The sequence below is a fragment of the Crotalus tigris genome, unplaced genomic scaffold, assembly GCF_016545835.1.
Source record: "Crotalus tigris isolate CLP2741 ecotype Arizona unplaced genomic scaffold, ASM1654583v1 scf7180000019478.12717781048:2074007, whole genome shotgun sequence".
Lineage (NCBI taxonomy): Eukaryota > Metazoa > Chordata > Lepidosauria > Squamata > Viperidae > Crotalus > Crotalus tigris.
Genome location: NW_024097560.1, coordinates 1,386,848 through 1,413,080, shown reverse-complemented (window position 1 = coordinate 1,413,080; position 26,233 = coordinate 1,386,848). Strand labels below are relative to the sequence as shown.

General features: G+C 49.5%; 4 protein-coding genes across 6 annotated transcripts; 2 read left to right on the top strand and 2 right to left on the bottom strand.

The window, feature by feature from the left end:
- The first annotated feature begins 55 nt into the window (after window positions 1-55).
- Window positions 56-2,348, top strand: ALKBH2 (alkB homolog 2, alpha-ketoglutarate dependent dioxygenase). The gene is made up of 3 exons (XM_039362718.1): window positions 56-811; window positions 1,053-1,251; window positions 1,380-2,348. Exons 1-3 carry the CDS (start codon window positions 544-546, stop codon window positions 1,678-1,680), a joined length of 768 nt encoding a protein of 255 aa, XP_039218652.1. The 5' UTR covers window positions 56-543; the 3' UTR covers window positions 1,681-2,348.
- A 159-nt stretch (window positions 2,349-2,507) lies between these two features.
- USP30 (ubiquitin specific peptidase 30) lies at window positions 2,508-7,755 on the bottom strand. Of its 2 annotated transcripts, none has more exons than XM_039362717.1 (13): window positions 7,598-7,755; window positions 7,226-7,335; window positions 6,807-6,989; window positions 6,049-6,152; window positions 5,753-5,851; window positions 5,452-5,494; window positions 5,277-5,371; window positions 5,019-5,078; window positions 4,854-4,940; window positions 4,595-4,675; window positions 4,033-4,120; window positions 3,736-3,844; window positions 2,508-3,417 (listed from the first exon to the last, which is right to left on the bottom strand). In XM_039362717.1, exons 1-13 carry the CDS (start codon window positions 7,681-7,683, stop codon window positions 3,153-3,155), a joined length of 1,410 nt encoding a protein of 469 aa, XP_039218651.1. In that variant the 5' UTR covers window positions 7,684-7,755; the 3' UTR covers window positions 2,508-3,152. The 2 variants fall into 2 exon arrangements, with proteins under 2 accessions (XP_039218651.1, XP_039218650.1); XM_039362716.1 differs by having other exon boundaries at window positions 3,937-4,120; window positions 7,598-7,754.
- A 1,686-nt stretch (window positions 7,756-9,441) lies between these two features.
- LOC120316733 (SV2 related protein) lies at window positions 9,442-20,973 on the top strand. Its single transcript, XM_039362675.1, has 16 exons — window positions 9,442-9,640; window positions 11,961-12,121; window positions 12,245-12,330; window positions 12,604-12,702; window positions 13,670-13,741; window positions 13,974-14,098; window positions 14,326-14,389; window positions 14,683-14,808; window positions 15,063-15,191; window positions 15,609-15,682; window positions 16,022-16,098; window positions 16,488-16,595; window positions 17,329-17,440; window positions 17,566-17,647; window positions 17,790-17,879; window positions 18,431-20,973. The coding sequence occupies exons 1-16, from the start codon at window positions 9,606-9,608 to the stop codon at window positions 18,620-18,622; spliced, it is 1,632 nt and encodes a 543-aa protein (XP_039218609.1). The 5' UTR covers window positions 9,442-9,605; the 3' UTR covers window positions 18,623-20,973.
- Window positions 20,974-21,084: 111 nt separating this feature from the next.
- DAO (D-amino acid oxidase) lies at window positions 21,085-25,994 on the bottom strand. Of its 2 annotated transcripts, none has more exons than XM_039362677.1 (11): window positions 25,857-25,994; window positions 25,061-25,262; window positions 24,514-24,628; window positions 24,113-24,189; window positions 23,902-23,967; window positions 23,483-23,537; window positions 23,105-23,209; window positions 22,670-22,752; window positions 22,126-22,243; window positions 21,833-21,931; window positions 21,085-21,727 (listed from the first exon to the last, which is right to left on the bottom strand). In XM_039362677.1, exons 2-11 carry the CDS (start codon window positions 25,252-25,254, stop codon window positions 21,596-21,598), a joined length of 1,044 nt encoding a protein of 347 aa, XP_039218611.1. In that variant the 5' UTR covers window positions 25,255-25,262; window positions 25,857-25,994; the 3' UTR covers window positions 21,085-21,595. The 2 variants fall into 2 exon arrangements, with proteins under 2 accessions (XP_039218611.1, XP_039218610.1); XM_039362676.1 differs by having other exon boundaries at window positions 25,849-25,986.
- Between the last annotated feature and the right edge of the window lie 239 nt (window positions 25,995-26,233).

Genomic DNA, 26,233 nt, shown 5'->3' with positions numbered 1-26,233 from the left:
GCGCGGCCAAGGACCGCCCTCCCCCCCGGTCAATCCGCGCACGCGCGCTGTCTTGACCAGGGAGAAATCCCTGAGCAAAATGTCGGCGCGCTAGGCGCATGCGCCCTGGGCACCCCATCGAACCGGGAACCGGACTTTCGGGCGGCGGGTGCTGCTGCAACCCGCTCCGGAGGCGGCGGCTCTTCTTGGCGAGCGGTCCGGGAGGAGGGAGGGGCCCCTGGCCTCCGTGCTGCGCCAAGGCACCTTCCCTACCTGCCCGCTTCGCCCCTGAATTAAGAGGAAGGAGCACTTGGGTAGCGCTGGCGCCCGCGGGCGCCCGCAAGGTTTTCCCTGCTGGCCCGCCCAGCCTTAGCGGCTCTGAGAGGCCGATGGGGGGGGAGGGAGTTGGGGGGAGCGTTAGCCATTATTGCCGGGATTGCTCCCGTGGTCGGTAAAGGAGCTGCTGCAGGAAAGCCTTGCAAAGAGGCCCCGGGGCCCTTCCGCTGCCAGGGGGTGCAGGGCGGGCTGCCCCTCTTCTCCCCCCTCTTTTGCCCGAAGTCAGCAATGAAGAAATTCCTTTTCCCAGCAGGCCCTGCCCCCAGCTCAGAGGAGGCCCCGGGGCCCAGGGCCACAGAGGGGGAGGCAGGCCCTGCCCGGCATGGCAGCCTGGAGAAGGCGGAGAGGGCTAAGCAAGAGGTGCCCCCCTTGCCAGGCGGGCCGTGGAAGGAAATCCGGGCCGAGGGGCTCAGCTGTGACTACACCGTCCTCTACGGCAGAGTCCAGGCGGACGAGGCCTTCCAGCAGCTGGAAAAGGAGGTGGAGTACTTCGAAGGTGAAGGCGGCTCCAGGCACCTGGCTGGTCCTTTGTAGGGCTGGGGGGGCCACCTGGAGCAGCAGGAAATAATAATCCCTGCTCTCTTTCTTGACCTCGGCTTGGAAGGGGGCCACAGAAGCTGTTTCTCCCTTACTGATTCTTCTCCCTCCTGAGAAGCCTCTGGGGTTTAAATCTGTAAGTGAACCCTAACCATTATTTGCAGCAGAATTGGCAGTTCTGCTTTTTCTTCCCCAAACAGGTGAATTCACCAAGCTGCACATCTTTGGGAAATGGCACGACATCCCGAGGAAGCAGGTGACCTACGGGGATGCTGGGCTCACCTACACTTATTCTGGTGTCACCTTTTCTCCCAAGCCCTGGATTCCAGTTCTGAATCGCATCAGGGACCGTGTCCAGCTTGCCACTGGGCACACCTTCAACTTTGTTTTGATAAACAGGTAATTCCCCAGGGTGTTTCAGACAGTAGGAAACACCATCAATCTGACCTATGGGGCTTGGGCCGTTTCTAGCTGCCCTGCTGTATTGCCCAGCAGACGGATCCAAGATCTTTCTTGTGCCTCTGCAGGTATAAAGATGGCCACGACCACATTGGAGAGCATAGAGACGACGAGAGGGAGTTGCTTCCTCGCAGCCCCATTGCCTCTGTGTCCTTCGGTGCCAGCAGGGACTTCATCCTCCGTCATGGAGCTTCTCGGGGCAAAAACCCCTCCCGACGAATCGCACCAGTCAAGTTGCAGTTGGATCATGGAAGTCTGCTGGTGATGAACTTCCCCACCAATCACTACTGGTACCACAGCCTGCCCATCCGCAAGAAAGTGCTGGCGCCCAGAATCAATCTGACCTTTCGGAAAATTAGGACTCTTTAGCTCCCAGGAACGGAGCAGGGGTGAGCGTCTTTCTACCCTTTTGGATGCTTGAAGGAACCTCCTTATTTCACACAGGTTGCAGCATGGGTTTACAGCTCCCTTTTTTTGGAACCTATCTGGACTCAAAACTGAGCTATTTTAGTCACAGGCTCTACTTGGACAACTTGATGCAGCCCCTGGCTGTGTGAACCTGGCCTGTGGCACAGTGTATCCTGTGAACCAAGAAAATAGGGTTAACTGAACAAACCAGACTTCAGTTAACTATAGGAAAGTGTGCTGCACAAACCTAATCTTTGGCTCAGCGCATGTTTGGAACATCTCAATCTGCTTGCTCCTTAAGGAGTTGATCAAGATCCATGGCGCTTCTCTAAGTAGTGGGGAGACGTTACTGTCTTGTCAAGGAAAGTGTCTCTACGCTGAGGCCCCTCCAAATGCAGGCCTGCTTCTGGGTGGGGAACCCCCTCCCCCCCAGCTTGGAGCTAAGGAGGGGCCTGTGTATTCCCAGGGCCTATTTATACTTTGCCCCACTCATTTCCATTCAAGCAAACTTCCAGAGTAGAAATCACTCTGCAAGCAGCAGCCTGCCTGAGGTCCACAAACTCTACTGCTTTGTGTCTTGTTTACATACCCTGAAATAAATAAAGTTATTTGTTTCCTATGGGAGAAAAGCTCTGTCTCTGTAATCAGTGTTGGACTGCTGACTTTAATAGGACACAAAGGTTGTGTCGTTAGCACACTCGTCATCTGGCTTTGAGTCCACAGGAGCTGATGCAGGAAGATGAGAAAAGGGTTTCTGTCACATATACAAAGCCAGACGTGGGTCTAAACACATTTGGAATTTTAGCAGCAATTTTATTATGTACAAAATATTTTAAATCGGCAAATTCTGGTGGTAGAATTAGCAAGTTATAGGAAAGAGGGATCCTCCTTTTGCTGAAGGAGAGCCTGGTAAGAAATCTGACGTAATTACAACAGACTCATCAGTACAAAGATATCCGCCTGCTTTCCTTCCTCTGCTCCGCTGGCCTCCCCCTGGCCTCCCCCGGAATCCCAGCGCACCAGCCACAAGTGAGTGGTCCTCGCTAATTAAAATACAATCAAGGCACTTAAAAGGACTTTTTCACCCTCCCCTCCGGATTTGGCAGATTGTTGTCTTGACTGAATCTGCTACAGGTGTGAAATGTGAAAAGACTGGCAGTAAATCAATCACCACAAAGGAAGCAGAGGTGAAGCCACAAGGGAGGAGAACCTAAGAGGCCTCTACTTGAAATTCCTGGATCGGAAAGTATTCTGGAGCACATGAAGGTTTTTCTGAAATGGATGAAAATCACATCTTTGGGCAGGACCGTCTGCCGGCTCCTGTCGAGAGGCACCCCCTCCACTGCATCCTGGGGTGTCCAGGGCAGAAACCTCCGGGTGTGTTCTTCCCCCAGGGTAGAGCGGCGGCTACTGCACACAGAGCCTGGTCTCTATCATTCCTCAGCTTGGAATTCTCGGCTGGGAGGCTGCAGCCTGGAGCAGATGCGCTCGTAAAAGAGCAAGTAGGCGCTCGAGGACAGGACCTCTTGCAAGGTGCTCTTGCGCACCACATCGTCGGAAACCCAAAGCCACTGGCTGCCGGCAGAGGGCAGAGTCCGGGAAGAGGATGGAGAACGGCGGAAAGTCACAAAGTGCCCTGAGTGCATGTCCCCATGGTGGACCACGACAGCCATTAAGCGGTACACGTAGACGGGGGAACTACCGAAGAGAAAAAAGAGGCAGAGGTGTCCAATCCACATCCATCCTCCCATCTCAGTTTTCAGCTCAAGAGAAGCTAGCAAACTCTGCTCTTTCTAGCAATTGCCTAAATTCATGGAACAACAGCTGAGCTGCCTCTAGAACCATTATGGCAGGGTTGAGCCAAGATAGGGTGGCATTTCACCCAAAGGCTCAACCAATACTCGTATGTTTCATAGACAAGCTCAGCAGCCTGTGAAAGATGCAGACAAATAGTATTTTACAGGCTGCTCTCGTCTCTGATGAAGTCTAGCAGCAGCCCACCCTGTTCTCGCTTACCCATAGCCAGGAACAGCCATGTAAGGGAAACCGATGGATGGAGGCAGCCACGGAGTGCAGTATGTGCCGTTGCTGAGAATGGGTTTGCTGTTCCCTGCTTGTTCCAGGCCTGTAAAAAACAAAAAAAAGGAAGCGGACTCTGGATGTCTAAAGATCCCCAATACAGGTGAGCAGGCAGGGCTCCTGTCCATGAGTTCCTACCTTCCCTGGAGCCTGGCTCTGCCTGCAGACCGTCCCGGGGGCTGGATTTATGGGTGGGAAAGTGCTGCTTGTACAGATCCATGATGAGGAACTCACTGAACTGCACATGCTCATTCCGCTTCAGGGGTAAGCCGTGGCTAGACCAACTCAACCGTTGCAGGTGGATGCAAAGACACTGAGGGAGCTAGAAAGGCAAGAGGGAGAGAGGGAAATGGGGCTGTTGGTGGCAGGACGAGGCATTCCCATGTGCAATGTAGCCAAAACACAAGCCCAGGGTTTCCCCAGATGGGAATCCCCAGCTCTTAGGACATTCTTGGGGCCACCCAGTGTCAGATATCTCAGTCAGCCTGCGATACTGGTTGATCCTCTACATGCTACAGGTGGATGGCCCTTGCAGAGAAAAATAAACGTGAATTGGGAATTTAGCCTCTCACAGACAAATAGTAACTTCATCTTCAAAAAGGGCCTGAATGCTTTTTTTGCCAATCTGGCTTAGGAAGCCACCTACCCCTCATTGCTATCTTCCACCTCTAATGTTTGCTGTCATGGAATGAGACAGAGAACAGTATTTGCTCCGGAGATTGCAGGACGCTTAGCAAGAGAGGGTCCCTTGTCCCTCTGAGTAAACCCCCAACAGTTCCAATGCCCCAGTTCTTACCTTTCCTAATTTTAACTGCTTAACAAAAGTCGTTCTCTGGTGCTCCATAATTTGGAGGCCCTTTGTCCCTTCGGCCTGAATCTTAGAGAAGAGGAAAAAACAAAAAAATTCAAAGACGTTCGGGGTTCTGGTGCGTTCAAGACACGATTCACAAAGGAATGAGGCTTGGAGGACCCTACTTTTACACCTATTTGCAAATTGGTGGGTGAAATACAGAAACATCACCACCACACGATCCCAAGCTACTCAGAAGACCTACTTTGGTACAGTTGTGACATACAACATCTTTGACCGACTCAGAGGAGATGAAGTGGCGAAGACAGTGATCCAGCGTCAAAGGATGGCCCTGTGGACAGGGGAAGGAAGTCAGAACTCCGGCAGGTGCCTAAAGCATCGCTCTGGGCCTCCAAGGAAACGGACTTACCCACACAGTGGCCGGGATGCTCAAGGAAAGGCTGTCAAAGGTGTCGTATCTGAGGGGACTCTGGAAGAAAAAGGAGCACTGGGTTCCATCTGGACATTATCCCACCTCCCAGCAGACAGGCAAGGATGGAGAAGCACCTCCGTTGCCCTGCCCAAGTCCGACAGTTTCACGGTAACTTTTCCATTCTGGTAGATCCCAGAATGATCATATATGTCTACACAATGGATCCAAAAACTTGCACTTATTTTTCTTACGTACCTGTTGCTTGCAGTGCTTGCAAACCATGTTACTTGTCAGTCTCCCATGAAAAGGATGCTGACTTTTCCAACGATTTGGCAAGGGATAAAGTGGACCTACAAAATACAATTCTTTTGCCACAATCTGTTGTGTAATAAATTTGCCAACCCTGTTAAAAGCTTTTTTTTTCTTTAACCTTTTGTTCGGCAGCATATTTGTTCTTGAGGTATTTCAGGCTCCTAGGTAGGAAAAACAACAAATAATGTGTATTATGAAAATAAGCCAGAAATATCAAGACTTTTGATTATTTGAATTATTTCTCTTGGAGATTTAAACAATGTAAAGAAAGATAAAATTCACCCCTGCCCAGCCCTATGTACGCTACTGAAAAATAAATCCTGAAAACTTCAAGATGGCAAATTCCCAGGCAGGTGGAGGACAGGCGATTGATTCCTCTTCTAATTCTAGTTGTACTCCTTAGCTATTCTTTCACTCACCTCCAGTGAATGTACATCAAATAAATGTGGAATCTGGCTCTGACCATCTCGTTCCTCTTCTAGTGAAGAAGTCAGAACATGGAACAGTTCATGAGCATCCTAGCCAAAAAAAAAAAAAAAGGGACGGGAGTTTAAAATGCCAGGTCAACAACAGCAGGAAAAATGACTGCAATGAACAGGGGAGAAGGCAATTCTTGCTCCTGTTTTTATGTGCCCAATATCATAGACCAGACTGTCTATGTGTAGATACTGAGAAGCTGAGCAATAGGCGACATCCCCTTCTTTCCAAACACTACCTGCTCTTCAAAAGAGGAGATCTGCCAGCGGTACAGCCTTAAAACCTCCAACAAGCAGCTTGCATCCAAGAGGTCGTCCCCCACTGTCTCTTGGCAGGATAAAGCTGAAAACAACAAATGGCCCAAAAAGTTAATGCGGACTCCAGAAAAGCGAACTTATTCCCTTCCCAGTCCTGGAGCCTCTGATTCTAAAGAACATGCTTTAAACTCATATGCTTCGGAACAGTCTAAAGCAGTGGTTCTCAACCTTTCTAATGCCATGACCCCATAATACAGTTCCCCATGTTGTGGTGACCCTGAACCACTTATACATCACTGGGTGCCAGGGGCATGGCCAAAGAAAAGGGGGAAAAAATGGCGGACAGCCTTGTTTGGCGACCCCCGTGAAATGGTCGTTCGACCCCAAATGGGGTCCCGACCCACAGGTGGAGAACCACTGGTCTAAAGAGCGGAAAATCTTGACACCACTGCTGTTAGAATGCATTGGCTGCCCTGACATTGTCAAATGGCAGAATTTGCATTTTGTTTTCTACAGATTTCAGACGGGATGTCTCCTCTTGCGTTGCCAATATCCACAGCACCATTTCTATAACTGTGTCCTATCACTACATCGCCGTTTCCTCCTTTGTATCATAAAAAGCGCTGTGTCCATTTGCTAGGTAATCCAATGAACAGAACAAGGAGTCAAAGATTAAAATATAGGACTTCAGAAAAATGACAGGCAGCCCCCCCCCCAGATCTTGCAAAAGGGCTCCTACCTTTCAGCAAGTGAAGCAAGGTCAGCGACAGGGACTGCTGTCCACCCTTCTTGCTTTGGCCAGCCGAGTGCTGACCTGTGAATCCTTCCAGCCACTGAATGAGGGAAGGGCATGCCGACAGCCCTTGGAGAAGGGAGTTCATGAAGCACGTGTTGCCCAGGTTGAGCAGCCCGGGCACCAGCCCTGTTGGGGCAGGGAGGGAGAAAGATTAACGCCATGGATTAGCCTTGTAGGAGGCTCGTCCGCTTCTCTTATTCCAACGGAAGAAGAGAATCCCTGCAGCTCCAGGCTGAATGCGGGTCCCCGGTGCCTTCCGAGCCTGGATGTTGTTGGCTGGCAGACGCTTCAGTTCCCACCTCGCTGCCGTCCCAGGGAGGGGACCCGGGTGGTGGGTGCCATCCCAGGCGGGCACCTCTCACCTTTCCTGCGCCGTTTCCTCTCGGCCATGGGGCCCCAGAGGACGTAGAGGCCGGCGGCAAAGACGGCGGCCACCCCACCAATGACACCCCAGCTCCTCATCATCCTGGCCCTGGGAAGAGGAAGGGGACGTGAAAGGAGCCCCTCCGGGTGGGAGGCCGAGCAGCCCCCTCCCTCCCCTTGCAGGTTTCTGAGTCGGCGCGCCTTCTGGGACCTGTAGTCCCTCCCCACGGGAAAGGCTTGCCATTCCGACCCACGGAAGCCCCTCGGCCCAGACGCCCGCAGGGATCCGCGCAGGGGATCATCCCGCCGGCGGCGTCCCTCCACTTCCCCCCGCAGGTGTTCGGCGGGACCCGCTCCGCTCGCGGCCGGACCTGGCCGAGCCCCCGGCCCGAAGAAGCCGCCGCAGCACGGCCGCCGCCCGCTCCGTTTCCAGCCCGCCGAAGCGGCTCAGCGGCATCCCCGGCCTCGCTGCTCCTCGCGGACGGAACCGAAAGCACGGGAACGGGTCGCGCGGGGAAGACTTTCCGGGAGGAGCGGAAGCCGCCGGGTCGAGCTCCTGCCCGAGAGTCTCGTAGCAACGGGTCCCCACCCCCTCGGTTGCTAGGGGGTTCTACGCCCTATGACTCCCATCCTACCCCGGGTGCTGCGAAAACACAGTTCCGCAGATGAAAAATGGTTCCGCCGAGCAACTTCTCTGAAAGATAACAGGAGGAGGGCATCTTTTTGTCCCGGGAGGAGAAGGCAGAAGGAGAAAAAATAGCATTCGAGATGTTTTCTTAATTGCACCAAAGCACTTTTAAAGCATTGGCTTTAAAGAGAGTAGTTCTACATGGGAGTAAGCCCCCTGAGTCCAGAGGGAACTTACTAAAGCATCAGGCAATAAAGCTGCACAATTAATTGTGCATCCCAAACACCAACTGAAAGCAAACACTTCAAATATATTTAAGGGGGTAGAAGCAAAATATTAGCATGTGAAAAATTAAGGAAAGCAGTTTTGAGTCATTTCAAAAACTACCACATTCTCCACTATATTTAGAATTTAAGGCATCTTTGTCAATCGTGGACAAAACTTGCAGCGAGCCAGAGCAATCCAGGCAGAGGCAAGAAGATTGACACACTCAATATCCTGGTCAAGACCGTATTGCTTCAGGCTCCCTGTGCATTATTTAGTTGCACCTTGGCCTCCAGCACCGGCTTTCCTGATTCCCTGTGCCTGAAGGTCACTCAACCCAGCAAGAGCCAACACACCCAAAAGCTGAGTTGGCAAGTACTCCAAGCCAACTTATTTGAGACAGATCCATTGCCTTCAAGCCTCCCACTGTGCCAGAAGGCAGCCTTCCTCGCTTTCTGTCTTCCAGATAAGAGAGCAACTTCCAGAACCCCCCCCCACACACACACATATCTGAGAGGCCATCAAGCTTTGCATTCTGAGGCAGGTGCATTAATCTCAGATTGAGGATTTGACCATGAGACTGTAAGATCATAACTGCATCAGTTGTTTTCTCCAAGCTATCGCAAACCACACTTATTCTAACTGGAGGTTCTGTTGCTTCTTCTCCCTATAGGAAACTCGGAATCTTGTCTGACCCTTCTGCTCTTTCCTTCTATTTGCTGTTACCCACCTCTTTTCATGCCTGCACCACATGCATTCACCTTTTTGAACTGAGTCTAGCTCCTTACTACTTCTAAAATGTTTTGTATTGCAGTTCTGTTCAACTCAGCTCCATCACTCCACCTGCAATCAGCCAGCCCTGGAAGGCTACCGGAGTGGTAGGTGAAGAGGGAGAAAAGGGAAGCTTCCCCCACCGCTCATTTGCTCAGCCCCTGGCCCTGGAAAGAAGAGATGTGTGGCTTAAATGTCCAGCCCTCGACCCAGGAAGCCCTCCACCCCAGCAAGAAATCTCTTCTTAGTCATCTCTTGCAGCGAATCCCACAGCTGTAGGGGGAGCTTTGGAGAGCTGGGTCCATCCTGAGGAGCTCTTTCGCCCCACCGGGGCTCCAGTCTTTAGACTGAGGTGTTTTGCCCCCAAGAGCTGTACGTTTTCCTCTAATAATCCCTGCCTGGGCGTTGCAAAGGTCTCTTGCAAGAGAAGCGGAAGACTGCCCTGCAGCCAGCGAAGCGAACTGAGAGCAGCCAGCAAGAAAAGGGGGAGGATTTAAAGGCAAGCAAGCTGCCCCCCTCCCTCCCTCCCTCCCTCCCTCCGCTGCTGCTGGCTCAGAGCTCGCCTCCTCCTCCTCCTCCTCCTCCTTCTGGGTTTTCATCGCGCAGGCTGGCTGGTGGCAACGGGAGCTGTCCTACTCGGCAGCCTCCTGAAATCCCTGCTTCTCTCCTTCTTCCCACCATGTAAGAGCGATGAGACTTCCAGCCACACCTTTGCAATGGAGGAAGATTTGTTCCAGCTAAGGCAACTGCCGTAAGTAACGCGGGGTGGGAAGAGCACCCCGGTTCCTTGAGGGGTGTTGCAAAGAGCCCTGCTGTGCCTTGCCCCGAATTCCTTGCTTACAAGGTCCCCTTCCCTCTCCCACAGCTGGGGCCCTCCGGAGGCCTGGGTCTGGAGCGCTCCGATCTTCCCAGCCATCACTGATGGATGAGAGTTGTAATCCCACCAACTGGAGGGTCCTTGCATGGGAAAGACTGCCCAAAACATCATTTGCATCCTCCCAGGATCAACACTTTGCCTTTGTGGGAAGTGTTGTTTTCTGAAGGAAAATTTCAGAATTTTGACCCAGCCAAAATGTTTGCAATCATGGAAGCTAAGATCTTAGATTCCGGACATGTTTTTCCTTCTCTTCCTGAATGCTGCAAGAATGGGGGTGGCTAGGAATTCCTCTGCTTTCTTCTGCAAATACAGGTTTTGCAGAGAGATCCACTGAGGGGGAGGGGGAGGAGGGGAGAGGAGGAGGAGGATGGCTTTGAAAGACTTGGGAGAATATGTATGGCATTGTTAGGCAGAAGTGGGGGGGGGGTAGTTTATGCTTCCTCCTCAGATACGTGTGGTGAGGAGAGACACCCACACATTTGCAGGAATCTGAATTTCTCTTTGTGATTGTTTGGCTCTGTCAAGAAATAACCTTTATTTTGCTGACTGCTGGCTGGTGGATCAGGCACAGATCAAATTGCAAGATTTTTCTGGGCGAAGGAGCCTTTTAAACACCTTTCACATGTCAGCTTAATTAGCTCCTTTCAGAGTTGTGAGGTGCTTCAGTGCATACAAATGCATCCCACAGAGGCATCTCAGGCAGCCAAGAGCTTTGCTAGGCAAATCCTATTTAAGCACACTTCCTCCCTGATATTCGTGGGATGGCTCTGTTTTCTTTTATTCCAGCTCCGGTTAGTGCTGGCAGGCAGTGTCTTACTTTCTAAAAGATGCTTCCCATCCCAGAAAGAGAGTCTCTGGAAAGCTTCTGTAGTGAGTAGAAAGCAGGGCACCGTTCCTGAAATCTCACCCTTTCAGGGAACCAGGATCTGGCATTGCTCAAAGCTCTCCCTCCCTTCCCCCAAAAAATCTCAAGGTAGAACCAGAAGGGCCTGATTCAGCTCTGGGAATCCGTCCTGCCCTTTTCTTCATTCGAGATCCTCTCTGTAGGCCAAGCTACACTGCGATAGCCACAGCCCACTTTGCTTTGGGAAATGAAGGAGGTGAGGAAGTGTCCAGTTTTAAGATTTGAAAATGGATAAGATTTATGGATTCCCTAACCTGCAAGTGGACTGTCATGGAGGTACAGAATTGGTCACTCCCACAATGCTGTAAAGGTGCTTTAGGCCTGGTAGTCTGATCAGGGTAGCCTAACATTTCTGGGTAGGGGTCTCCATAAAGCACTTGCCCTCCTTTTCCACTCTGCAAATGGAAGCTCCCTTGTTGCTAAAAGCGGTCAGTCTGTCTGTCAGCTTCTTGCATAATTGATGCTGATAAAATATGAATGGGCAAAGCGTGAAGAACAACCACAGATGGGAAGCATGCAAGGCCTACAGTCCTTTGCAGGCTCTGGGTTCTGCGTGTGCTCAAAAATTAGGGTGGGAAACATTTCTGGTCATGATGATTTCAGATGCAGGTGACAGAATGGTGTTTATCCTTAGCACTGATGATGTTACCTAGTTAGGTGATGAAATGTCTGCAAGGAAACCACCAACCTCAGAGAACACCAGGAACTCCACAGTTCAGCATTGAGCTATAGAGACAGTCTTCCATTGGAATGTTTATCCTTGTAATCCCTGTCCCAAGAGCTCCTAGCTCAAAGAGCTGATGTTTCCAAGGGCTGTTTCTCAGTTGAAGAAATATGAAATATTCTCTTTGAGATACTTTTTAGTCTCTCTACATCCTTTTCAAAGCAACCACAGCAGGCTCTTTCTATTTATGTGTGTCAAATGTATTTATTTAGCCAGCTGGGAGCCAAAGTGTCATTGTCTGAGATCGCAGATATATTTGCATTCCCAGCACCTAGTGACCTTGCTGGACTCTTTGCCATCTACACAGGGAAACAGATTTAGTTTCTGGCAAACTATCAAGATCCTTCACCATTAAATAGCTGGCATATTTCTTCGACTTCAGGAGCTATCACTTCTAAGACGCCCTTTGGCACAACTTCCTTCAGACAAAGATAGAATCTTTCCCTGCAAATTTGACACCCAGTCAAAAAGACCTCAGCTTAGGTCGGGTACCAACAGAGATGCTCAACCAGGTGTGCAGACTCTGGTTTCTTCCAATCTCCACAGAATCTTTTCCACCTTGCCAGGGTTGTCAAGTTCCGTCGGACAGGAGAAAGCAACCGTTCCGAAGAGGATGCTGTGTCAGGAGAGCACGAAGTTCAGATTGAGGGTGTCCAGACTGACTTAGAAGCTGTAGAGTTGGAAGATGGAGGAATTGTGCCAAAGGACTTCGCCAACCCAACTGATGGTGAGTAGATCACCTTGAGAAAAAAGCAAAGTGAGCATGGGCAGGTCAGGACATGAAAGCAACCTGGAAATGGGATGGTGGGTGAAATCACGTTGTTTCCTGGCATACTTATCTCCCTTTCAGATACTTTCATGGTGGAAGACGTGGTGGAAGCTATTGGGTTTGGCAAGTTCCAGTGGAAACTCTCCATTCTGACTGGCTTAGCATGGGCAAGTAGATGGAACTACCATTCTTGATGGGTTCTTGGAAAGTATTAGATCAAAGCAAGACTGTGTTTATCTTGACAGGTCCACTTAGATAGGGGGCTCCAAACTTGGCAACTTTTAAGACTTATAGACTTCAGCTCCCATGGCTGACTGGCAAATTCTGAGAGTTGAAGTCCTACATAATGGGGCACGTCGGTTTGGAGACCTACATAAAGGGGCATGTTGGTTCTGAAGGATTTTGGCAAATATTATAATATTATCTCCTTTTTCTTCCAGATGGCTGATGCCATGGAAATGATGATTCTGAGCATCTTGGCACCTCAGCTTCATTGTGAGTGGCGATTACCCACCTGGCAGGTTGCGTTGCTCACATCGGTAGGAAAATACCACACAGCTCCTCCTGTATTCTCTAAGGGGTTTCCCCTTGTTGCTGTGGGATGTTAACACAGGGGGGGGAAAGCCCCACTGTTTTCAGCGAGCAAGCTTAATAATACAGGGAGCGTCAAAATTCTTGGCATTGCTAGAAGTAAACTGAAGCCATTCTTATGTATGCTTCTTAGGATGTCAGACCCATTGAGTCACACCCCACAGGCTGAATTTCAGTATTAGATTTGATTCTCAGTTTACTTTTTGGAACAAGACGACAATAACATCTGCTGAAAATCTTGGCCTGCTCTAATTAATTTCAGCAGCTTGGATCTAGGACTTGGCCACCAAAGGTGTTTGTGACAATGTCTGAAAGGAAGCTACTTTATTGTTTTCAGGGAATAAAGAGTTTGTTTTCCTCATTAACTTACAAGAGGTTGCAGCATTGAGAACTGTTACGGTGGTGTTTGTTATATCCCATGCACAGAATTGCACTGGTGATTCCCTCCAGATAACTCCATTCTGTGAAGTTATGGGCCTATGGAAGATTATCAATACATTTAAATATATAAGAGACTGAATTTAATGAGTTAAAAGTGATTAAGCATTTGTCATGTTTGGCCTGATAAATGTATTTCACCTACACCCCACAATGTTGTATTGATATTTTTAAAGTGTGCTAACTTAACTGATCCTTCTACCCTTCTCCATCTTCTTTACTGGTACTTTCTATCCTTTATCATCTCCTGTGATTTTTAAAGCTCCGAGAAGGAGACCATTGGACCTGGGTGGGAAATACATTCAAATACATCAATAAGTTGGTAGACGTGGCAAGGGTTCCTGTAAAATTGTTGTGCAGAGAGTCTGGGGAATATCTCTTTGCTAAGCATCTTGTTCCTTTATCATTAGGAAGTCTTCCTGGAAAACCCCCATTTCAGCTTGCACTTAGCAAATGCATTTTGTCCATTCCTTGCAGGTGGTTTTCCTGGGGATGATGTTCAGTTCCACACTGTGGGGAAATATTTCAGACCAATATGGCAGAAAAACCGTAAGTCTCCCACGTGCCTCTGGGATATTTGCTATTTGTCCCCTGAAATACTAAGCCAACATTACTCAGCTTAGCATCCTTCTAGATGTATGACCTACCACTTCAGTCCTCTGAAATTCCCATCTTCAATCCCATTTACAGGGTCAGGGGTTATCTGCTACATATTCTGCAGGTGACCACTAAGGGGAAAGCAGTAAATTTTCTTTTCTTTGTGTCTCTTCATTCTGTGCAGGGGCTGAAGATCAGCGTGCTCTGGACATTGTATTATGGAGTCCTTAGTGGATTTGCACCAGTTTACAGTTGGATCTTGGTCCTGAGGGGCTTGGTGGGATTTGGGATTGGAGGCGTCCCTCAGTCGTGAGTATACCCTTCCTTTGTCCAACCACAATCTGGACTTTGGAGAGGCTTGCTTGAAATGGCCGCCATCTTCCTACCCAATTCTGAATCCATCACCAAGTCAGAATAAAGCTGTTTTGAAAGCTCTCACTGGAGTTTCAATAAAAAGTCAACAGTTTTACTGGATATCAGGACCCACGTTGTTGTAACTTTGCAAACTACCTCTTTGATACTTTTATTCTTTCCAGGGTAACGCTATATGCAGAATTCCTCCCCATGAAATCCAGAGCAAAGTGCATATTGCTGATTGAGGTGAGTGAAGAAAAGTCAGTTTTCAGATGTCAGAGAAATCCAAAATGAAAGGCTGAGGAGTAGAGATTTCAGAGTCTGTCATTGGATGAGTTGGTGTCACATTTTACTACCGGGACGTTTGTGGCTCCAAAGCAACCACATCAGTTGGGAATGTTCCATGTGAACAAGTCACGAAGAACAGATTTTTCCAGAGATGATGGCCATCAAAAGCGGAGGCAATTAATTCAATCTGCTAAGATGGAACTCATCCATTCGAATAATCCTTCCTGTTTTTTCCTCCTTTCCACGGACAGGTCTTCTGGGCCATCGGAACTGTCTTTGAAGTCCTCCTTGCGGTGTTTGTGATGCCCACCCTTGGCTGGCGATGGCTACTCATCCTTTCAGCCGTCCCTCTTATGCTGTTTGCCATCTTGTGTTTTGTACGTATTCTTTCTGGGATCAGAGTCTCTGGCAACGGATGCACATTAGCCTTCTGCACTGAGATGACCTTTCTTGCTTGGTAGTTAGATAATCTAAGCCTTTGGGATGCTCCCCAGCCTCACGTCCTTAAGAAGTATTGGATTACTACCCCACTTTGCTTTCAGCTGGCAGGTTTGACAAGATAGGAGGCTGGGGATCAGGTTGGGGAAAGCTGAGTTACGCAACAACTTGTGGCCTTCCTCGTCTCCTGCAGTGGCTGCCAGAAAGCGCCCGATACGATGTGTTAACCGGTAACCAGGAAAAGGCCATTGCTACCTTGAAAAGGATTGCAACTGAGAATGGTGCCCCGATGCCTCTGGGGAAGTTGATTATGTCTAGGCAGGTGAGTTTGGAGAAAGGCCTTCATGGCCGTCTCAAGTCTTGGGGAGGAAGGGATGGGAACGACTTGTCTTAATGATGGTTTGGTTTGACTAATTTTCTACCCCACCTTTCTCTAAACTGCTGAGAAAACTTCCCACCAGCAGTAAATCCAAAGACAGGCATCAGCAGGAAAAAAACAGATATTGCATTTGAACCTGGATTTCATCACAAACAGGGCTTGTGTTTCATACTTGCCAGTTGCTGGCAAACTTTTTTAACTGCATTCCTCACTCGTTCAATAAATCTCAGATCTGGGATCCTTGCCTGTGTGACTTCCAGTTCTAGTGTTACCCAAGAGACGCTGGAGCTGCACTTTTGCACCTGACTTCTTGCTGTTTGTTCAGACAACACTGAACAGTCGATTATTGTTTCCAAACAGGAAGATCGAGGGAAAATGAGGGACTTATTCACGCCACAGTTCAGACTGACCACACTTCTGCTGTGGTTTATCTGGTAAGATAAACTGGGAAGGTTTACCCCTGATAAATTGACCAAGACCTTTTAACTAGTAAAAACATGAATGGAGAAACAGACATACAGCAGTAAGAAGTAAGTAAAGCAGCTGTTTGCTAAAATATCCCAGGAGGTGGATTAAATCAGAGTTTAACTTTGGTACAAGACAGGCGTAGAACTTCCAGGGACCATCTCAGTTCCTCTCCAGTGAAATGAGACTGGGCGGTGTAGTTCCTCTCTCTTGGGAGCAGAGAACGGTTTTACACAGCACCGCTGTTCTTTTATGCTTCCTTTTCAGAGCATCTCATTGCCTGAAGATTTTTCCTTTCCTCTTCGCAGGTTCTCCAATGCCTTTTCTTACTACGGCCTCGTCCTGCTGACCACGGAGCTATTCCAAGCAGGAGACCTTTGCAGCTGTGAGTCAGACAGAGTGGGGAGAGGATACGCCCAGAGCCCGGAATGCCCAGATATTATTCAATGGATGTTTCTACCTGGTCCCTCAGTTGAGATCAAGAAGGAGCATTGACAAGATGTCCATTCAGCCAGGGGCCTGCTGGGATGGGTAGCAGCCCCCCTCAGTACCTGGAAGGATGACTTGCATGAGCATTTCCCAGGGCACAGCTGCCCTAAAGTTTGCACCGGGTGGGCTGGTGGTTTGACCATGGTGATGGTGGTCAGGTGAGGGGGATTCTGCCAACAGGGAGCAAAAGAGCACAGGGGCACAAGGCTGGCTCTCCAGCAAAGGGGTGGGAGCTCAAGACCTCATTTCCTTCTCCCCCCCCCCTTTCTCCTTGCTCCATCCAAGTGTCCAGCAGGAGGAAGACAGTGAAGGCAAAATGCAGCCTGGCGTGTGAAATTCTGACGGAAAAGGACTACATTGATCTGCTCTGGACCACCCTCTCCGAGTTCCCAGGTAGACCTTGGGAAAGGAGATGGGGGGGGCATGGGTGCCCAACTGGGGGAGGGGCAAGTGGTGGCACGATACTGGAACGCAAGGAGGAGCTTGTGTTGTCATATTGTGACCCTCCCCTTCCTTCGTCCTTTCAGGAATAAGGTGCCCAGTGTGAATCCAACGGGTACCTGGCTCTCTACCTCATGCCCCATTACAGCTGACATGCTGCCAACATATACTTTAACTTAGCTGCATTTCCCAAGATGCTAAAATAATTTAAGAATAAATATTGGCCTCTGACAAAAAAAATACTTGGGTTGTTTCCCCTCATTTCTATTGAAATAGTGATTGTGGTCTTGATGCCCCCGCCTCGCTCTCCCAAAGCCCTTTAAGGAGGTTGGAAGTGCAGTCAGGAGAAAGGAGAGCTCTCCCTTTGACGTCACTGAAACCTTCTGATGTGGTGCTGTCACCCTGGAGAGACGTGTGCAGCACACGCAAACTCTGCTCTTAGGAATGGCTCTGGGGGAGAGGGAAGGGAAGTGGAATAAGCCTGCTAGAGAAGCCAGGTCCTTTGGTCTGACTTGGCCAGCAAGTTCAGAAAAGTTGATAAACCAGCCTGGAACCAGTGGCTGGCCAGACACTCCCGTGTTGAAGGTGACTCCGTTCCTCCTGCAACCTGGAAGGATTCGCGCTCCCACCCGGACACTGGTGGTGGCGAAATGGCCTTGAGGCTCCTCTTCTCCTTCTCCTCCAGGGGTTCTTGTGACCTTGTGGGTGATTGACCGGATTGGCCGGAAGAAGACGATGGCGCTCTCCTTTCTGGTCTTCTCCTTCTGCAGCCTCCTGCTCTTCCTCTGTGTTGGAAGGTGAGTTTGGGGGACCCAGAGAAGTGGGGAGCCACCCCATTGGGGTGGCTCCATAGGACTACAAGGGAATGACCCTGGCCCGTGTGCTGGGTCTCGTGAAAGCAAGCCACCTTCTCTTGGTACAGGAAGATGCTCACCGTGCTGCTCTTCGTTGCCAGGGCCTTTATTTCGGGAGGGTTCCAGGCTGCGTATGTTTACACCCCCGAGGTAGGAAGGAGGGAAGGCACTCCTCATCCGGTTGAGACTCTGCTGGAGCTTCCCAGGGAGAGGGCTCGGCCAAGTGACCGCCGGCTGCAGCAAGCAAAGGGGTGGGCAGCGGGCCTCAAGGTGGTCATGGCTTTCCCAATAGGTCTACCCAACCGCCACCCGTGCCCTGGGCCTGGGGACATGCAGCGGAGTGGCCAGAGTTGGCGCCCTCATCACACCCTTCATTGCGCAGGTAAAGGAAGGACGTCTCCTAGTGGCCATTCAGGGCTTCTTTTACCCAGGCTTGTCCCAGGACATGTCAATGAATCAGAGATCCTGGTGACCTTCTGAAGGGAAGCTCTAGCGATGCAATAGCAGAACCTGGATGTCCATGCTAGATTTACCTCAACCCCTCCCGGCGCATGAGAGGCTCTTTAGGCTTCTTCTCCTTCCGCAATATATGTTTCTAAAGACCCTTCAATAACACAATTGTGGGGACACACCCGAAAGACCAAATATCACAATGAGGTTGTCTGCCATGTCAGTTTGGCACTCTTCAGATACAAGCCGGGCAGTTCCCTGTATTTGCGCCTCATCCACCTAGACTGCTCTGAATAGGGAGACATCATCTTTGTCACAATATTGTTGCAAAGTTCCAAGACCCCAACCACCCACAGCCAAAAGCTCGGCTCGTCCATCCAACCTAATTTAGCCCTGGGGGATTTGACCAAGCCTCGAGGGTCTTTTTTTGTCTGAAGCCTGGCAAGGACACCAGTCTGGCTGATCTTCTGCCTCCCTTTCCAGGTAATGCTGGAGTCTTCGGTCTATCTGACGCTGATCGTTTATAGCGGGTGCTGCATCTTGGCAGCTTTGGCCTCCTGCTTGCTTCCCATCGAAACCAGAGGCCGCGGCCTCCAGGAGTCCACCCACAAGGAGTGGGGGCAGGAGATGTTCGGGCGCGGCGTCCCCCAATCGAACTCTGGCTCTCAGGGGTGATTGCCCCACCTAGAGGAAGTCAAGTCCCAACACCTGAGAAGTGCAATATCTCACCACCATCCTCGGCCCAAAGAAGGGATGGTCAACCTGTCCCGGATCCTTTGTTGCTTGCATCTTCACCACCCCCACGTGCAAGGAGAGGCATTCCATCTGGGAGATGAAAGTGTGTGTGTGTTTGTGTGCATTGAGGAGGGATGTGATATAACCATGGAAAGATCTAGCCGCAAATTTCTACTACGTTTGTCACGGTGGACACAGATAACAAGAGGGCCAGGCTTTGTTCTTGTTGCCAAGTGAGCGTCTTCATCTCACACAAGCAATCCCCCTGCCTTCAAGGACTCCGCTTTTCAGTCTGATGTCTTCAACCCTGAGAAGCAAACAGGTTCATATGTATGTGTACTCACGCCTAGAGCAGCTCACACACACACTTGTGACTTGATCGTCAGCCTTGCACTCTTTCTGTCACCATGAACTGTCAAGGCCCACAGACCTTTACTAATTTAGCTGAATCTCCTTGGCAACTGGGATTGTGAGGGCGGAGAGGCATTCAGATAAATGCTGTTCCTCTCACTGATGGAGAACTTCCTTGGATATTGAAGTCAATCCTGCATAAAAAAACAAAAAAAAAACCACGGAAATTTGGACACACAGCATACGGCTGTGACTGCCCTGTCTCCAAAGGAAGAGTGTGCAGCAGAAAACTCCCCCCCCCCAGGTGACCCATAGACTGAAGTGTTTTTCTCAGGAGGCAACTGGAGGAGCAAACATCTGTAAGTTCACCAAATGATGCACGGTGAGGTAATAACAGGAAATATTCTCTTTTTCAGTTGAAGAATTTAGGTTCATCCAGTAAAACGGAAGGGAGCAGGTTCTGTCCAGTCAAGCTAGATCACTTTTTTATGCAATGGTGATGGTTCCTTTTGGTTCATATCCACCTTCCCCAACAGAGAGGCCTAAGAATGACTACAGGTCCTGGTGGTGGTCATCCCAAGACATCCAGCTTAGCCATCCTCTTTCTGTCACTGGGCACCCCTCAAATGCCAAAGGTTCATAGACGGGAGGAGAAGAGGGCCCCATTGCTAGACATCCCTCCTCATTTCTCCTTCTGTTCAGAGGCATGTCTTCTCTGCCGTGACTTGTGGTCTTTGACTGGCTCAGCTAAGGTGAAAGACATCATCTGGACGTCGTATCTGCACTGGGAAGCCTCGGATGGTTTGTAAGGAGGCTGTACTTCGATAGCTATGAAGTGTGTGTGTGTGTGTGCCAGAGGCATGTGCGGGCAACTTCTAACATGTTTAGGGCTATGTGGCTTCTACTAAGATGGTTTCATTCCTTGTGTGTCCCATCACACTCGGCCAATAAAGAATTCTATTCTATTTCGATGGATATCTTCAGAGATGTCCCCGAGTGGCTTTCTGGGATGTGGTTATTTCAAAACATTTTCCAACTGCTACTAAAAAATGTACATAGGTTCTGCTAGTTGTACAAATGATTTGTACAGGTAGACCAGCTTTTTGCCGACACAAAAATGATGATCAAGAAGAGTTTGTCTCTTCCAAACTGAATTGCAGGCTATTTAAATTGATTAGATTTCTCCCTGGCGATACGAGCCAACTTTGCAAGCTTTTGATTGTTGAGCTGGAAATTTATGCTGTCACTTTTTTTTCCTGTCTGACATAAGTTTTGGCCTTCTCATATTCGAGGAACATTTTAATACCAGAAAATCACCAACATATGTAACAAAGATAGGACTCTAAACACATAAAGCTCGGTTGGTGTATTCATTAAAAAAGAAGCAAAAATGCTATTTGACATTCAGTTGTGGTGTTTGGGACTCTGTGGGTTCTCCAGTTCCTTAACTGGCAAAGCTTTGGGGAGAGTTTGCTGTATATGCTGTGTTGAATGGTATTTGTATTTTTCAGTATTTGGGGCTGGGGGCGGCCAGTATTGTTTAAATGTCTGCTATGTTTGAATGTACAGTTTCTAACTGTGATGCCTGTTCTCAAGATTTCTGTATCCTGAGCTTCTTGTACGATATTCTCCTGTCTCCGTTAATTGCACACCATTAGGTAGGGCAATTCCACACTGGATATTTTATGCTGAATAAATGAATAGTTTTTCATAAGGAAGAGGATTACGGCATTCTCACTCCCTCAAAAATAGGAATTGCGTCCCCCCAAGGAAGTGTCCCCCATCAGGTGAAAACTCACTACAGCTCTAGTGCCCTAAGGGAGAGTCTTTCCTTTTCTGGAAGTTTGCAGCTGGGGCTGCAAAATCCAGCATGAAAATCAGTGGAAAGCAGCTGGAGATGTCATCCCGATTTATTCAGAGGGACAATCTCACTCTAAGTAATGAGCTTACTGGAGCCGATCCTCACAATGCTGAGCATTTTTAAAGAGATAAAAAAGAGGTTAGCTAAGAAAGTAATGAGTAAACGTAAATAAAGACTCAGTCAAACATGCTTTCAAAGTATTTTGTAAGTTTTAATAGAGGACAACTCCACTAGAAACCAGAAGCAAAGAGAACATGGATCGGGAAGCAGATATAGTTGTTATTTGAGAAAAAAAGCATAAGAGAAACTTGTATGAACCCACAGAGCGGAAGGGGGGGGGGCAGCCTCCTGCCTCTTTAAAAATCCAAAAATAACTATTTCAGATGGTTGTTTGCCCTCTGCTTGAACACATTTGTTCATCTCCTCTCTATGAATAAAACCCAACATTCATGAGGGTGTTTTTTGTACCAAAACCCCAAATCAAGATAAAAGAAAAATGGAACAGCTCCACAACCTTGGGACGCCTTACTAACCAGAGTAAAGTCTTATTTACCCTGTATAGACATTCAAAGTGAGGGCCTCAGTTATAAATAGTCTTAAGGAACTGGACTCCCAAATTCGGCAAGATTAGTTCCTCCTTGTGAGGTGGAAAGAAGAAAAATAGATCGACACAGACGGGTGTCCTACACCTTTGCCCTTGTTCAAAGGTTGGCCCGAAGTGGCTTGGTCAACTTCTGGCCTTCTAGGATCTTCCCAAAGAGTTTGGCTGCTTCCATGGCACACCCCCAGTGAATGGTGAGCCCGAACCCTCCATGACCGTAATTGTGAATCACCTGGAAGAGAAAGAATGGGAACTTCAAAGCCCAGAAGCAGATGAGATGCAGGACTCTGAATCTGGAACAATTCCTGAAATCCTCTTCGTTCAGAAAAACGGCTACCTCGCATCGGAGCGTCCCATGGCGAATGGTCTCATGTTCTAGCCGGACTTTAGGGCGCGATGGGCGTAAACCACTCCATTCTTCAACTATCTTGGCTTTCTGGAAGAAATACGTTCAGCAGCTTATTCTCAGAGGCAGACCCCAGAGATTCTTCCCCAATGTTCCTTTAGGCTGTGGGGCACCAAAAACCCTGGAGGAGCTGCCACGGGGACTTCCTTCCGGGCCTAGGGAAATGGGGAGAGCGCAGGTGTTTCTCGCGACAGCCTTGGCCCACCTGGGGTGAGATGATCTACCTGGAGGCTGGGCAACAACTTGCAGCATCCTTCCCAAATGTTTCTATGGTCCTCGGGATCGTTCTTTGTACTCCAGTTCCCCAGCTGAAATATGCCCCCCAAGGTCACTACACGGCTCCTGCAAAGAGCAGAGGAGGGAGGAACAGTCAGTCTTGAACTATTTTAAGTCAGAGGAGTGCTAAGAGGTAGGATGGAGGATCTGACCTCCTCCCACCTTCAGAATGGGCCTCCTTCCTCAGTCTGTTGTCCTCCAGGTGTGTTAGGTTACAGCTCTCATCCGGCTGAACCAGCACAGAGTCCCACCCACTGGAAACCACCAAGTTAGAGGAAGTTTGGGGTCAAACTGTGTTCGCTTCTCATGGAAGGATATCAGCAGAAGATGGTGGGAACCTCCCTTCAATCTCAAGAATACTGGATCACCGGATTCCAACAGAGGGAGAAGACTTGATCCCTAGAGACGCAGCTGGAACATCTCTTGGTCCACTTCCCACCATGGCTGGATCCACCTTGATAACTCCACCACTCTCCACTGCATTTTCCTTACCCAGGGATGATGTAGGGCTCCTTGTAGATGCCAGCTTCGAGGTCATGGGTGAGGATGAAGTGCTTCACCCAGGGGGCATCAACCTAGAGGTCCAGAATAAGCATGAAGGTCAGGAAGGAGCCAGATGGAGTGCTGGTTTAGCCTGCAAATGCACAGCCCGAAGAAACAATTTCTCTGCTTTCTCCTGGTTTGCTGTGACAAGCACCAGGTCATCAGAGGTGTGTATTTATTAATTCAAACAACTAACAGAGCTGCACATCTCTATCCAGCAAGCGACACATGCCTCTCCCTGCCTGTTTGTCTCTAGGGTTGAGGGCCTTGTGGGAAGGTTCAGACCAGCCTTCCTCAACGTCCAATGTCCAAGTGGGCTGTCCCACTAGGATATGTCCCAGCTTGACTCCACCAGCCCTGCTGACCAACTCCCTCAGGCTTCACCTTGATGACCTGTCCTCGGCCTGGACGGAGCTCAAGGTCAGTCTGTAGCTCTCCGGCACGGATCCCGGTACAGTTGACAACCACGTCCACTCCTTCAGCTGCCAGCTGCCAGAAGAGAGTAAGAGAGTCAATCCCTCTCTTGCTCTGCAGAAATACAAGGCACCCCCCCATCCCACCCCACCCATCTGTCAAGTAGACAACTTGGGAGATGTATGGACTTCAATTCCCAGGATTCTGGGAGTTGAAGTCTACATATCTTCAAGTTGCCCAAGCTGAGAAACACTGGTCTAGAGCGACCTTCTCAACTTGGTGCCTTCCAGATGTGCTGGATTTCAATTTCCACCATTCCTGGCCAGCTTCACATATGTTCCAACTCACCTCCTGGAAGGACCTGATTTTCCGATGGAAGAATTGGACCCTCCTTGAGGTCAACCTTTTAAGAGCAATGGAGGATTGTCAGCAGAAGAGTTTGATAGGCACTCCTGTTGGCTCTGAGCTTTGGGGGTGGGGGTGGGGAGCAGGGCTTAAAGGCAACTGTTCTACCTTTTCTCCATCCACAACTAGTATTTTCAAGGTATTAGTCTCTCTGACTATGGAAGGTTGAGGATAGCTAGTCATTATTAGCTGAATGACCAGGATTCCACTTCCTCTTTCTAGGCCACCACATGGGTGAAAGATTTCATGAAAGGTCCCAACCAGCTTTCCTAGCTCTGTCACCACGAGAATAAAAAGCAAACTACCTAAAACTCAGAGAGTTGCCCAACGTAGACAGCAGGAAAAAGGAGGCTCATACATACTGGTTTGTAAGCCAGGCGAGATAGCTTTTGCCTTCCAAGATCAGGGCTGTGTTGAACCAGCCGTAGCTGAAATTAGGGGAAAAGAAGACAAAAACAAAAAAATATGGATACAAATTCTCAGAGTGGAAGTCCATCCATCTTCAAATGGCCAAGACTGAGAAACACTGGTCTACAACAGTTCCCAAATCCAAAGAGAGAGGCCGTCTAATACCTGTAGCCGGGGAACAGCTCCAGCTCCTTCTGGGACAATGTCCTAAATCCCAAGACAATATGTTTCCAAGATGGCTCCTGCAAAGAAAGACACACAGATGGGACGAGGGAGAAACAGAATCTCACACAAATGCAAAATAAGTCTTGGGCCAGAAGTCTTGGCGACACAGCCCCACAATTGAGAACTCTCTGTCTGCAAAGCTCCTGAATTTATTTTCCTACCAGCTGGAAACCTCTTTGCTCCTTGCATTACACGGTGGGAAGGAAGGGGGATCAAAAATCCTTGAAAGCAAAACTCCAGTGCGTCTCCCATCCCTGTCTTTACACTTTGCTCCAGCCTTCCTAAGAGGAACATGCTTTCATTGAGAAAATAGCTCAGGTATTTTTAAGTCAACCACTTACGGCAACCGGTTGTCGGAAGAGGTTGTATCCAGAGAGCAGAAAGAGCCCCATCTCCTTGGCTTCTGGTGAATTAACGTGTTGGAGCAGATAATCGAAAGTCTCTTTGTTCCAGATCCTGCAATATTGAAGAAGAGAGGGTCAGACGTCTTCCTTCAATCTGAGCTCTAGGAAATTGCAAGAGAAAAAAACTGTTGGCAGCTGGAAAGGCTGAGAAGCATTTGGGGCAGTAGTTATGAACCACGTGTGAACGTTGGCACAGATCCTCCTCAGTCAGCAGATTGATTGTAAATTTTTTCCCAGGGCAAAGGGGGAAAAAGTCACAGCTTCATATTGTTTATGTTTCCCTTCACATTTAATCCGCTGTGCACTTTACTTTTCAACAAAGAATCCCTGAAAAACCAAGGAAGGGTTTGACCCTCTGCCCCTTGAAGACGGGTGGGCTTCAACTCCCAGAATTCCTTAGCTGGCATGCCCCCAGGCGGGTGAGCTTCAGCCCCTGGAGGAACTCAGCCGCCCTTCGCAAGGGGAGCTGGCCCTTTGCTCTTACGTTTCTTGAGGGTTTCCTTTGTCATACAGGTAGGGCTGCCAAAGGCCGGCGGCCCCATCGCTGGTTGTGCCGGGGCTGAATTCATCCGCGTAGATCTCCACCTGCAGCGGCCGGTCAGCAGAGTGCCATCGGTCATGGATGCAAAGGGCTGTGGACAGTCCTATCACCCCAGCTCCAATCACGGCGACACGCATGGCAGAGTCTGGAGGGGGCAGAAAGGGAGACCATCTTGCACCTTAAAAATAACCAATCCCAAAGAAAAACTTTGAATGTTTCTCTTTGAGGTGGGTGGTAAAATGGGTCCTGTGTGTTTCTTTGCCCCTCGGACCTCTCCAGCCCCCCCCCCGATTGCTGCAAATTACAGCCCCTCCAGCAAGATCCTAGCGTCCCTGGCCACATCCAGGCCAGGCAGGAGAACTGTGGGTGGGTGGGGGGATACGGCAGGTTGCCCACTCCTGCTGTAAGCTTTCAAGGGGAGGAGGGCCACTCCCTGCACTTTTTCTCTCCACCTTCAACCCACTTTCTTTCTCTAATGATTTGCAATAAATGCAGAAGATCGGAAAACCTTCAGAGCTGCCGAGCCTCTCCTGGGAAAAAGCTAGATTTTAACAATCTCAGCAAAAGAGCGTTGCCTCTTCTCTCAGCCCAGCAGGCCAGCGCCTATCTCTGCCAGACCTCCGAAATCTGTTTCTGCAGAACCGCAACCACCAAGCAGCTACATTTCCCGGGTGCCGCTTTGCCATAATTTCCTTCTCACAACCCCAAAGAAGCCAAGCGAGAGACCGAACCTTCTCACCGGGACAGTCCACAGGCCCAGGAAGGTCTTCTAACACGGCTATTTGCAGGAAGAAAGCTGGGAACTTGTGGATGGTCAAAGTTCCCTCCGACAGGGTAACGAGGCCGCAAGGTGGAGCTTAGGCTTCTCCTGTGCCAAGAAGCTATTCTGGGGCAGAGAGAACCACGCAGAACTCAGAGCTTCTGGCCAGCCCCCACCAGACTCGGCTTTCGTGGTCAGGAGAGACCTCTTGCGTCCAGCCCAGAGTCTGCTTCCCTTCTGAAGTTCCTGCATAACAGTCTCCTTCTCTGGGGCTCAACGCAAAGTAAACAAAAGGAGGAAGCTTCTAACTTAGCGTGGCACCATCCAGGCTGGTGTGATGTGACAATCTCTGGATC